The 14,404-nt window shown below is 38.1% G+C and overlaps 1 protein-coding gene across 20 annotated transcripts in view; it reads right to left on the reverse strand.

Moving 5' to 3' along the window:
* The window catches only part of RBFOX1 (RNA binding fox-1 homolog 1), a 2,436,731-nt gene that overhangs the window by 981,298 nt on the left and 1,441,029 nt on the right, over window positions 1-14,404 (reverse strand). For 19 of the 20 annotated variants that reach the window (XM_073362506.1, XM_073362502.1, XM_073362531.1 and 16 more), the window contains one exon: window positions 25-72. The exons of the other annotated variant lie outside the window; for it this stretch is intronic. In XM_073362506.1, the coding sequence (XP_073218607.1) occupies window positions 25-72 (48 nt within the window). The remainder of the gene's footprint in view (window positions 1-24; window positions 73-14,404) is intronic. 20 annotated transcript variants of the gene reach the window in all.

The raw sequence follows: 14,404 nt of genomic DNA on the forward strand, positions 1-14,404 counted from the left end.
ATTGCATTAAAAGTAATCACTTACTTTTCTGTCTTCTGTTTCTACACAGGAACTGCACTCTGCTTTAGTATCCTGAGAAGACAGGTAGATGAGGAAGGGGAGGACAACAAAAATAAAAACACTGGTCAGAGAAAGAACCACTTTCACAGAGCACATACACCATGGTTATTGAAAACTCAGAAGAAAAAAAGGGTACCAAAGTCCTGAAAGTGGTTTCTCAACCCATTATCTTTCACTGAGCTTTCTTTTGGGGTTTTTTTGGTACATACAGTATCTTTAAAGTTACGGTGTTAACTTGTAAGGGCCTTAAGTAAGCTTAATAAAGCTTTACTACAAGCAGATATCCCTTAAGATCAAAGATAGGATTCAAAGATCATAAAACACAAATCTGCTCCAATACAATAAGCCCAGCGCAAAAAATGAAACTCTAACCACTTTCAGTTTGTATGATAGGTTTTCTTTTTGTTGTTTATGTTCTGAGGAAATATAGTTGTTGTTTTTTAAATAACAAGATTAAAATTTACTACTAAAGGCCAAATTAACCTCTAGCATAAGTGGAACCAACACAATTGAAGGCAATAAATCTGTTTGATGAGAACAGTGAGGAATCTGCCCTTAAAATTTTGACACTATTACTGTGATATCTAGTGTTGCCATATTTAGCTTTGTCTCATTTTTATATTAGTTGGTTACTTTATATTTTCAAGATACTCCATATTTGGAATTCACTGTGCAATGGACCCTTGCCTTACTATACTTGAGTATATTCAAGTCTATTGATTTTCAGAGACGCTAGCCTTCCATTGACTTCAGTTGGAGGGTTAGATGCTCCACACACCTGAAAATCAGATCCCAAGTTTATGGACTTCCTATTTCTTTATGCATGCAAATTAAGACTCTGACTTCTATTTAAGGTCCTTCTCTCTGGCCTGTGATTGTAGTAGTTTAGCCTTGTTTATACATAGATAGTACACCTACTTGGAATCTCACATCCATTTTCAGTTTAACTACGCAGTTCTGCATTTTTACTGTTTGCTAATTCTAAATATCAGGCTTATGTTTTTACCGCACAAGATATGCACAGATAATTCACTGCATATGTATATCGTATTCTTAATTTTATTATTTCTTCATGTTCTCTTTACTATTTGCAAACAAGCTCTATAATAAGTTTGTAGTCAACTAAAATAAAGGGAAGATTAAAAGTGGCAAAATTTTGTTTGCTTTCCAAACTCACTTGTACTCTAGTTGGGTGTGTGGGGCTCTTGCCTTCATTTAATTACTGCAACATTAATGGTTTGTTGTGAAAAGTGTTGTTTGGAGCAGAGAAGGCTCAGGTAAGGGAACTTCCTGCAGGCCCTGACTTACCTTTCCTTCTGCTTGTTCAATCTAGCAAGTTACCTCGATGTCAGATTCCCTCTAGTATACAGCTATAACACTTCACAGAGCTGCAGTGCCTTCTCTGTTGAAGGAAAGCGGTTGTGATAGCTTAGAACATCTAAGTAATTTACATAACTATTTCTTGTACACATAAATAGAAGTGAGCTGTAGCTTACGAAAGCTTATGCTCAAATAAATTTGTTAGTTTCTAAGGTGCCACAAGTACTCCTTTTCTTTTTATAAATATAAGGGGAATAGCACCATCCCCTATATTTTCTTGCACATGTAATTTTCTGAGACAGGGGTAAAAATATCTCCAAAAATTGGCTAATTCAACAACATTAAAGTATAAAAAATTGAGATTTTCTTTGTGTTTTTTAAACTTGTTATTGTTGGTGTTTTAGTTGGTTATCCCCTTTCTTCAAACAGTACTTTCAGTATGAGCAAATCAAAGACTATCCTTCCTCTGATTGTCTAGGCTATTAGCTGAAGCTACTTAGCTACAAAGTCCCACATGACAGGTTCAAGGCTGCTGCCGGATAGTATTTTCCACAAAATTCCCCTTACAACAAACTTGCAGAGAGTTATGAAATAAAGCAAACCATGGTCAAATTAAACTGAGAGATCTCATTTGGACAGGCACAATGCAAATTTTCCAATGCACCTCAAACCCCAGCTCTTTAAAAACTTTATCCCCCATAGCAGATAAACAAAACCAGAAAAAAACCAATGATTTTTTTATGGGAAAATGGGGGGGGGGGAGAAGGAAGGAAGGGAGATAATTGTTTGTATTTTCAAAAAGTTTCCTGCAAGATTATTTGGTTTTTCAATCAAAAAATAAAAAAAATGTTTTTGAGGATTTTTTCAGTAAAAATATACTGGTAAAAAGGTGTTTGTTTTCAAAAGCAAGCTTGTTTTCTTGAAAACAATTTTTTTTAAAACAAACAAACAAAAAGTAAATTCTGCTAACGCACTTCAATCCATACCTTTAATGTTCCTTACTAATCCCATCCTGAACATTTGTCTTGCAGAAGTCATGTTATACTCAAGCATTTTCTTTCAACGTTGACTCATTTCAACAATTCTCTTCCCAATTTATAGGAAGAAAAGCACTATCTATCTACTGGCAGACTTTCCTCAATTTGCCTTTAACAGAATCCACTTCAGCTTATTCTTCTGCAGTTTGCAAGCAGGGAGAATAGGGAGAACAAAAAAAAACAAAAAAACCAACAACCCACCACCACCACTTCTTCTAATATGATACTAGCGCAGACCTCATTAGTCAATGCTTTCCACCTGTTATCTATGTCCTAGGTCATCTTTTGGAGATAATGGAATGCTCTTTAACATATTTACTGGTTAATTAAATTTGAATATCATTTCATATTACCAAGGACAAAAGTGCCTCTATCTCACATGCTGACCCAAATTAACTAAGTGCAGAATAAAGTGGCTCACCTGAGAATCAAGATGCAGCTATTTCAAACAAGCATGATGCCAAATATTGCTTTGTAAAGACCTCACAATCCTTTATTCCTCTACACCAGGGTTCTTAACCTTTTTCTTTCTGAGGTCCCCACAATAGGCTATAAAAACTCCATGGCCCACCTGTGCCACAACACCAGTTTTTCTGCATATAAAAGCATTGGTGCTGGCCTGAAGTGGTTTCCATCATATACCTGGTTTACAGTTTGGTTCAATGGCTTTCAGCAGCTCCACTCTACAAATTTTTCCAGTACTCCTGTTTAAAAGCCAGGGCCAGTGCTAAGGAGTAGCAAGCAGGGCAATTGCCAAAGGCCCCACACCACAGGTGACCTGCAAAGCTAAGTTGCTCAGGCTTTGGCTTTAGCCCTGGGTGGCAGGGCTCAGGACAGCGGGACTTTGACTTTCTACTCTGGGCTCCAGGGAGTCTAATGCTGGTGCTGCTTGGCGGACCCCCTGAAACCTTCTCATGGCCACCGAGGGGGCCTCAGACCCCTGACTGAGAACTGCAGCTCTACACTGTCCCATATGCTCTTGTGCTTTGTTAGTTTGCCATTAGCCTCTCTCATGAAAAGCTTCCATTTTAACACCAGAATTCATAAACATCCACTAATTAGACAAGTCAGTATAGAGAACTATAATACTACTTCACCTGCACAAAACAGAACACATCTTTCCTCTCTCTAGTTGTATATAGGAATATTTTGTGTGCCTCCGTCAGCCCCTTCCTAGGAGAGGGTGCAGTTAAACACAAGCCAGTCCAGCTGGGGAGGATTTGGGGCATCTCAGCTGCAGGAATCAGTAGAAAAATGAGACCAAAAAGTTACTGCTCCCAGAGATAGGGAGGCAATGTTGACCAGTGCATAAGGAATGAGAGTTAGATAAAACTGAGATACTATCTCCATTATAACTGGCCTACTGTGTGATAATAAAACATTTAATCTCTCAGTGCTTCTTGGGAAAGAAGGGTAATGATACTCACCACAGCCCAGACCCTCTTTGTAAAGCAAGTTGAGGGCTGTGTAGGTGAAGTTTCAGTGTTACTGGAAGCAGTGGCCAACAGTAGTTACTTGTATTCACTTATCTTTGAATCTCCAAAAGAGGCAGATCTTGGTGAGGACATTTTCCTGCAGGAATCAGGACTTGCAGCAGAGCCAGTCTCTGGGCAACTGAATTAGCACAGCTGGCATGTAGTGAGCTCTCTTTTTGTTTTAAAAAAAGAGTCATCAGACTGGCTCTTAAACCCAGCAGCAGTTCAGCAGCTACTCAAGCATTTGCCCCATGGCTGTGATAGCTCCGGTCTTCGCTCATTCCAAATAACCCAGTCTTAAGCCATGGTTCTGTTTCCTGATTTCTATTCAGACCCTTGCTTCCAGCATCTGGCTCCTGTGCTAACCACTAAGGCTGACCACCCACACCTAGGTCACTGACAGCTCCATTATAGCTTCAGGAGCAGAAATCTTAACTGAGAATGGTGCTCAAGGACTGGAACAACTTAAGACACCCTTTATTATTTTATAGTTTCTGTTAATCTAGGGTTTTTACATTTTAAAATGTTTGTCTGAATCATTTTTGGCACCTCTACCCTAGCCACCATGGCAGGTGGCACCCCAGAAGGTAGTAACAGCCACTTTCAATTCTACTTTTCTAAAATTCTGCCTTCCTGTAAATAATTTTTCTGCACTGCTGGGTGAATTCCTGTAAGAAGACATTTCCTTACTACAGGAAAGAATGAATTTTAAAGGAGCAAAGATTAAAGAATATATGAGTCACAAAATTTACATTTTTTATATCACTAAAAGGAAGCAGTGCTGTGTACAGGGACAATCTATGACAGGATGTAATTAAGGGTCTATTTAGACCTATAATTTACCTCTTAGTAGCTGGATGGCAATCTTTAATTTATTGATTATATTTAAAAACAACAACTAGTAAGAGCTCCCGTACTCTTGGAAAACAAGGGGAAAATGCTGGATTCCTGTGCAAGAGTACAGTTTGTATATGTTACAGATTCATTCATGGTGCACAGTAGAAGCAAGTGAAAAGTTTAAAAAAAGGTATCTTCTTTGTTTTTTTGTTTTTTTTATTATTTCCTGCTGAGGACTGTGCTAGTGACACAGAGAAAACCATCTGGCACAAGCACCACAACTGCCATCTTTCCAAGATTATTCAATTTACTCTTGTCACAATTAATTTACTAAACCTGCACTGTTTTGTGTGTGTGTGTGTGTATGTTTGGTTTAGATGATACTATTGGCGTGTCATCCAACTCAGACCAACATTTAAGGACTCTGAGGGAATTGCTCATTTTCTGAATAATGTTGGACTCAAATTGGAAAAATTTCATTTTTGCAGAAACAAATTGTTATTGGTTTTGCACCTTGTATCTCTGATGTTTTCTGGTGGTCGATGACCCGGCCTTTTCAAAATTAAAGCAGTCAACTACTGGTAAGTGAGCTCAGACAACAGCTATGCCTGTTAAAGTATCAAGAGTTTTCACGTTGGGGCTGCGCATGCATATCTGCACCTTCAGTTACCCAAAGGAAAGAAAACACTTTCTGAGACAACTAGTATCATAATTCTCTAGACAAGTTGTACCTGGCTAGTTTAAAAAAAGGTTGTATGTTTGAATTTAAACTATTTATAAATATGCTTTCTACTTCCTACACACACCTGTTCTAAAAAACAGAGTCATGGTAGCTACTGTTGAACCTATGCTGTCAAAGTGAGTCACTTGTAAAAGGGAGGGTAGAGAATAAAGACTTTGGAGGGGGCATTCTCCACTGGGTGATATATTTAAAGATGCTGGGTGGAATTTTCCACAAGCAACAAGATAACAAAACTGATCTTCATGTCTGTGTGTGAGTGTGTATATGAGTCAAATATCTCTAAGGAAGAGTACTTTAAAATTCAGTAGGGATTAAACCAATAGGCGTAACTCTAAAATCTTATAGGTTTTCTCAGAAAATGAAATGCTTTCTATAAAATTGGTAACCCAACCAATAGAATTTAAAAGAAAATGATATTCCTGGTATAGAATTGTTCTCTTAAATTCTATGGGTCATTTTTATGCAAGTGATTTAGCAATAGCTGGAGTTGAGCTCCCCCAGCCCCCCATCATACACTTCAATCTGAATGTGCATTGTTCCATTATATCTCCAGTGTCAAAGCAAAACAAGTACTTAGCCAATTACTTGCAATATGTTTTCAAAATCTTTGCATGTGAAAGGAGCACTATAAAAACCCAACTACTGTCTTGTTCATGGTTTTGTACAACTCCAACCAGGAATCAGAGAAACCAGTTTTTTGCAATTTATCAAGAGCTGCACATAGGACAACATATACCTCCTGAAAGTTTTAGTAGTACCTGAATACAGATGCTACAAACACTTATACACAATGCTTAACTTTACAATGTGACTACACAAAACAGTAAAGAATAGAGAGAAGAACGTAAGGGACAAAATGCTCATTTTAATCATCTGAACAATTTTGTACTTGAATTGGTTTTGGAATTACTCATCCTAGGCAGGTATTTTTCCCCTGCTCCTTTTTTGATTTTGCTAGCTTTGATGATTCATGTTTTTCAGAGGATTTATAGTTTAAAATACTGGTCACTTGGGAGACGTATCTACTGTCTTGATTTCTATCTTAGTATTTTATATTAACATACTTGCCCCACCCCTTCTCTAAGGCCCTTCCCTGTTCGCTCCATCCCCCTTCCCTCCATCGCTTGCTCTTCTCCACCCTCACTCACTCACTTATTTTCACTGGGCTGGGGGGGGTCCCTTTTTGACCAGACACCTGGCAACCCTATAAATACAGAAGCAAAAGAAAGGTCCTGGTGATGGAAAAGAAGAACATCCAATGGCAGCATGAGTCTTGCTCATGTTTTAACTTTGGATTGATGAGAAGACTCTAAACAACTTATTTTATTTTTAATTTTATTTTATTGACGCACAATAAGAATAACTAGAATTGACTGACCCAAATAATAAATTATCACACTTAGAACATTAAAAATATACGCAGATATTGTCCAATAGGTTTTGTTTTTTCCTACCTCTTCACACTGTCTGGCCAATGTGCCTCAACACTTTACTGGAAGTACCAGCTTCAAGTAGGACAGTATGTTACTAGCAATGTACCTGGTGCTCGGAAAAAAAGTGTTTGAAAGTAAAAAAGAGGAAGTTAGTTTTGGGGTCAGATCCTCCAATTCCTATTTGCACTGAGTAGCTCTTTGAGTTCTACTTTTAGTTAGTTACATTGAGTTTTACTTTTCTCCATGTGTCATCCTATAAAAGAAAATGGAGCAAAGTGTTAGTAAAAGTGGCAAAACCATGCCTTTTAGGAGCATGTCCAATGTACATGGAGCTGCACAAATGTAGAGGGAGACAATCCCTGCAGGGCTGGATTTAGGGGCAGGCAACCATCTGGGGTGCCGGACTTGGGGGGTGCCCTGGCTCAGGGTGTTGTTTGCAACAAAAGGGACAACAGAATGTTTAAAGTAAAATGTTTCAGGTATTCTGTATATGGATTCACTTTTCACTAATCTCCTAGAATGTCTGGACCTTTGTAGAATCTCATGGAACCTTCCAGACTTTCTGAGAACTACATTTTCTTTGCAACCCCTTGTCCTACAATGTTGTCAGTCATGCCCTCATAGTTATATGAGAGATAGGGAGTTGCCAGTCAGTAAGTGAAATATAAGAACAAAGTGAAGTGAGAGCCCAGCTTCTGTTTTATTGTGTAATTGTGAAAGTGTACTTGTGTTTTAAGTCTTGAAGTGTAAGCAGCATCTAATAAAAGTCACAGAGGAATCAATTTGTATATTTGTTTATATTTGGCATGAATAAATACAGATTTACAGATCCTAGCACGCAAATTTATCATCTTATATGACAGGGATAAATCATGCATGCAAACTGTGCATCAAAGTCATGAAATAATCACAAATGCAATAAAAATAAGGTATTCAAAAGTTTACCAAATGGAAGGCGGTTGTGCTGAAGATGTTCCTCTACTGGGGTGCCATTTGGTCTAGGGCTGACCCTGGGTCCCTACCAAACAGCCTACAATATAGCTGAGTGTGAGAAGGAAGTGCATTCTCTATGGCTACTCAATCTCTCATCTGTTACACACATAATCGACACTAACTGATGTTTTTAACAGTCACAGGAAGACCTTTCCACTAGAAACTGCACTTAGAACAAACTCATCAAGAGTCCACTAATCAGCCAAAATAACTTCTGGCCACTGCTGACCTGCTGTAGATTTGAATCCCCAACACAGAAGTGCAAAACCTAGTTATCTCATGAGCACCCCCTGAGTCCTTCCTTTCTTCAGTATGAGGAGGAGACACAATGGTGAGCAGTAGTAACTCAGTAGGGAGACAGTAAGCCTGACATATTCCCCATATATATAATAAATGGGGATGGAAGAATTTAAAGCTGATCAAAGTTAAAGTTTAGGCTGCAAAGTGCAAAGAAACATACATTACATGAACCATGAAATGAAACATAAAATCACAGAAATGTAGGACTGGAAGGGACTTCAATAGGCCGTATAGTCCAGTCCTCTGCACTAAGGCAGGACTAAGTATTATTTAGGCCATTCCTGACCAACTTGGTCTTATAAAACTCCAGTGACGGAGACTCCACAATCTCCTTAGGCAATTTGTTCCAGTGCGTAACTACCCTTACAATTAGGAAGGTTTCCCGATGTCTAACCTAAATCTCCCTGGCTGCAATTTAAGCCTATTACTTCTTGTCCTGTCCTCAGTAGCTAAGGAGAACAATTTATCACCCTGCTCTTTATAAGAACCTTTTATATACATGAAGACTTATCCAGTATCCCCTCAGTCTTCTCTTCTTACAGATTAAACAAACCCTTTTTTCCACTATTTCCTCATGGGTTATGTTTTCTAGACCTTTAATCATTTTCGTTGCTCTCTTCTGGACTTTCTCCACTTTGTTCACATCTTTCCCAAAGTGTAGTGCACAGAACTGGATACTGTACTCCAGTTGACGCCTTATCAGTGCTGAACAGAGGAGAAGAATTGCTTCCCATGTCTTGCTTAAAACACTCCTGCTAATATATCCCAGAAATCCTCCTCCTCCTTGTACTTCAAGGATGGGCTCCCAGAATACTGGACTCTTGTGGAATAACATGACAGTGTGATGATGGGGGTGTTGAATATACCAGACTCAAAAGCCTGATGTTTGTGTTTAGTTCAGGAGATGCACACCTCTCCAGCCATCTGCCAAAACCTTCCCCCACAAGTAATAGCACTCTTGCTCTCTTCTTGTTTATGAAATATATTTTTAAGGAGTCACTAAATAAAACCAATATAAAATGAAAAAAAAAAGCCAGAATAACCAGATCTGATTCAAGAGCAAACCATGTAACCCCCAAACAAGCCATCTTGAGAAACACAAAGGGCAAACACAAACACATTTCAAATTAATAAAAAAAATAGTAAATACACGGCATATACAAGAAACCAAGCAGCCAGATTCAAAATGGTGAAGGATATGCCTGCTGAAATACGTGGGTCTTATGCTGGGTCCTAAAAATCAACCAAAGGAGGGCTGCAGTAAACCTCCTTTAATCAGAAAGTCCTTCTTATGACTTGGCTGTGACTTAACCTAGTGATGAAACTACTTGCTGAGACCTGGATTATTGAGGATTTTCTATACCAAGGCCTAAATTACAGAAACAAAAATAACTTGGACAGGGTGACGAATGAATGGGACGCTGTCAGCAATGGTGATGAGGCTTCCCAGACATCCCCAAAATTTATATATGGCTAAGATTCAGAGGAACCAAATGACACAAGTGAAATTTTGCCTTTGACCTGAGGCTCTATATTTACATAAAGGGTACACAATTTATCAAGCAAAAAAAAGCACATGGTCAGTCATGGTTTATTGTAAGTTTATTGTACTACACACAACAGAAAGCACACTTTTTGTCCCTTTTGCAAGTTCAAGCAAAAGGACAAATACTACCAGTGCAGGGTTGTGTGTGACATTTCATATGCTGCTTTGAACCGTCTGCCGAGCCAGAAGATTCCTGAGACAAACCTGAGCAAGCTAGCCAGCAGCTTCCCCAAATATGGTCTCCAAGCCAGGCAATGTTTATCACTCTTTTTATTAAGTTATCAGAACCAGCTACATACCTGAAGTCCTTATGTTATGTGAGAGAGTATGGCATCTCTCCTTTATAAACTAAATGCACACAATTTATGCCTCTCTGCACCAGCATAAAGGGAATCTGGCCCACAGTGGCTAATGTTAAATTGCTTAGTGCTGATGATGTAAAAAAAATAATTAAAATGCTCCTAATACCAGCACTGTTCAGTGATTAAGCCTTGCCTTCATCTACAAGGCAAGATATTTGGTATACCTCCTATTATCCTTTTCTTTCTCTGTAAAAAAATAAAAGACCAAACAATACGAAACAAGCCCACTGCTATAAACCTGATGCTGGAAGAGGAAAATGAGAGACAGTCATCTTGTTCAATATCTTTGGAAAGCAATATGTCAAATCATCAGGCTCCTAGTTGGTGGAAAGGTCAATGTACTGGACTTAGAATGTTGTTGTAAATTCCAATCACCTAATGGGACTCTTCCTCATATTCTCTAATTCTTCAGTAAATTTCTATAACATTGGTAAGTTATATTAAACAATAACATCTTTCAAAATCAGCTAGCTTCAGATTTCTAGTAACTATGTTAAAATATTATTTGTACTGAAATATATTGGCAAAAGTGGTGTCATTCATTAGAAAATACCTAAAATGCCTATATCTACCACATGACAAAATAAAATTGCTTATGCAATGCTGTTGTATTCTTTTGGTCGTTGTGGTTTTTATTTGCTTATTTCAGCAAAAATATAAGCTCTCCCTGTAACAAAAAACACAAACACCCCAAAACCCAAAAACATAACACCTCTCTTTCCCATCCATTTCAGTTAAAAATTTCCTTTTTAGGGCATACTTGAGATAAATGATACTTATATATAAATATCTAAAAAATATCCATGGCTGCAGTTATGGACTTGAAACATCATTCATTAACCTAACAAAACAACAGGATAAATATATGGATACAATTGCAGTGTGTGTTGATCCCTAATAGCAATATGAATTGACTTAATATTTGCATTTTTGTAATAATAGACTGTTTTAGGTTTTTCTATAGTTCCCATCACCACCGCATGTAAGCACTTAAACATAGGCTTAGTAAATTGTAAAAAATAGTAAAAAATGCAAAAGTTATTTGTATTAGATCTGGTGGTCCCTTCTGGCCTTAAACTCTATAAATCTGACTTAATTTTTACTTATATGAAAAAAATACAATAAGGAAAAATAACTTAATTCAGACTACCACCATGAGCTGTATCCAGGAAAGAAAAGGCAATACTTATGTAAGTGTAAATGTTTTGCCGTATATTTGTTAAACTTTCCATGGTTCATTACTGCAATATCAAGAATGGTCAGCAGGTGGAAGCAAATAACTTTCCAAAATCTAGTTAAACTTTCCAATAGAAAACCAGATTTTTCATTGGACTAACTTCTGTTGGAGCAAGAGAGACACTTCTGAGCTTGAAATTGGGCCAATAAAAGATACTTCCTCACCCACATTGTCTCTCTAATATCCTGAGACTGACATGGCTACAACAATGTATACAGATTTTTCATATCTTCTATACATATAAAACGTTTCAGCATCCTTTTAGCAAAAGCCCAATTACTGTGTGTTTCCCTTGATAAAATAAATTGGCTTGACATTTCAATGTAAATAATGCAGATTTTAAAAAATTACTTTAAGATTTGAATTAAAAAATGCTAAATGGCAATAGATTCATATTATTGAAATGCACACAAAGATAGTGCAATAGTAGATAAAAAGTATGTAGTTATGTAATATGAGAACAAGACAATCCAGTTTCATTTGATTGACTTTCTAAAGATACCTCTGAAGATCATAATTGTCGTAGTATAAGATGGGGCAAGAGATGATCTCTCATAACAAAGGCCCAAACCATTTCAGACAAATTAGGCCAAAACCAACAACTTAATTTCCACCCAGAAACGGACAGTCATAGCAGTTCTATTTATTTATTTCTATCTCTAATATAAAAATGGAGCTCCCTCACACTTTAGCTGCCTATGCCCATGATTTAAAGCAGTTATCTAATTAACATGTGAACCCACCATCTTAGCACAACCCCAACAAAAATCTCCTCCACCACAACGCAATAAAATAAAATAAAATAAAATCCTCAGTAAGTCATTCACTCATCTAAAGCCCAAACAAACAGCTGCACCCTAAAGGGTAACAAAAAACAGGGCTAGTTTAGACCAGTATAGTAAATACATTCCAAATCTGAGGACACCTCACGGAAGATCCACTACCACCTGTCATCTGCTCTTTATCTCCAGGGGTCTTCATAGTTCAAAGGTGTCTGCTGATCAAGAGTGTGGAAATCTGGCATGGAGAGAGAGAGAGAGAGAGGTGGCCTCTGAGCTCAGCAGGACCACTTTCTGTATGAAGTACTATTTAACAAGTGGAGACACACATTCTGTGCTAGCAGACGCTTCCAAAAGGTTTTACAGACAGTGTACTCCCATTAGAACAGTATATTCTCCAGGTGACAAGAGTATAGATAACAGATTGGAAACCCACATCTGAAAAAAGCAGCTATGCCCTTTTTGCCAAGCACAGACGACATTACGCTGTTTTGCCAGAATTCAGGGCTGCTCAACAGAAAATGTCCCCCCCAGAAGACTGTTAGTTTGAGAACTTTTTCCAATCGCTGCTGTGATATTAAGAGGTGAGAGGCAGTCTCTCAAGTTGCCAGGTCATAAACCATTCGGGACTTTTTATTGGAGTTTGTTTGAAATGAATAGGCAACTAGCATAGATCATGGTGTATTGGCATAACATATTCTGCATGAAGTACTGTTTAAAGAGCGTGCGGGCACACGCTGCACTAATTCCAGCTTCTGGACATACTCGTACATGGAGCACATTATTACAGTAATAGGATTGAGGTCACAAAGGCATGGATAACTGTATCAAAGTCCATATCTGAAAGCCTCTTCTCATAAGGTGAAGATAGAAAAAAGTGTTGTTGCTACAGCTGGTAGTACAAGGCCTAACAAGATCCTCAAATTTCAAACCTGTGCAACAAAGACAAGCCATACTCCCTTTTCAGTCAGAAGCTTGGCTTGCTTTCCCCATCCACCAATATTATATTTTCCCCCGGATTAGGATGCAATCAGTTATCTCTCTTCTACACCCCAATAATCATTCAGCATTGCACCAGGTCATTCAACAATATAGGCCAGGTTGCACAAACGGGATACTTACACTGTATGCTACCAGTATAATGAGGACATTGCAACCCATATCTCCTTTCCCAAACCCTCCCAGTGGCCTCACGTACTAGTCAAATAGAAGGGGTGACAAATTAAAGGCAGACGGGGAAACTACACTCTTACACCTTTCACTAATAAAGTAGTTAAGACAATCAAACAGAGTCTGTCCACCCCTGCTAAGAGCCACAGATCCAAAACAAATGGCATGGACAGATTATCTTCTCCTACTTCTAGAAGTAGATCACTGTCTAATGCTACGAGGACAGTTTATCTTCCCTAATCTGAATGACTGTGTTCAATGAAAACTGAGGATTTCAAATTCCACGTATATATTCTTAGTAGCAGCATGTAGATATGAGGATATTGCATGCCTTATAGGACAGATACTGCCAGAATTGCTACTCCAAAAGTTTCCTGACTACCTCTCCCCACCACTCCACCACCCCAAAAATATTTAGCCTAAGCAAGATTGTTGAAGTGTCAAGAGAAATTTCCTTGAGCGCTAGCAAAAAGGCAGCAAGGGCAATTTCAACAAACAGAACCAGTGTACACTAGAATGCAGAATTATGATGAATGTTCAGCTTTTACAATGCATTTCCTGTCTCTCTCTGTGTGTTTGATGCACACTTATTTCTGCATTCACATGTTTTTTTTTCCAGGAATATGAATGACTAGATTGTGGCACAATAAATATTTTTTCTGTGTCTTACTTTTACCAGTTTTAGTTTTTATCTCCTAGATGTGCATTTTTTAAAAAGCAGAACACTAGAGAATCACAACATATACAATGCAACACATTGGGCAGAAACCTTTGAAAACAGATGATAAGTTCTGGGATTCTTCCCAAAGTGTCAGCTCTGGGCCCTAAGTAGAGTGCTTCATCTTTTATACTAACCTCTGGTTATTAGGTGCCTGATAAATGTAAAAAGAAAAGGAGTACTTGTGGCACCTTAGAGACTAACCAATTGATTAGAGCATAAGCTTTCGTGAGCTACAGCTCACTTCCTCAGATGCATATCGTGGAAACTGCAGCAGGCTTTATATATACACAGAGAATATGAAACAATACCTACTCCCACCCCACTGTCCTGCTGGTAATAGCTTATCTAAAGTGATCATCAGGTGGGCCATTTCCAGCACAAATCCAGGTTTT

Source organism: Lepidochelys kempii, chromosome 10 (assembly GCF_965140265.1).
Source record: "Lepidochelys kempii isolate rLepKem1 chromosome 10, rLepKem1.hap2, whole genome shotgun sequence".
Classification (NCBI taxonomy): Eukaryota; Metazoa; Chordata; order Testudines; family Cheloniidae; genus Lepidochelys; species Lepidochelys kempii.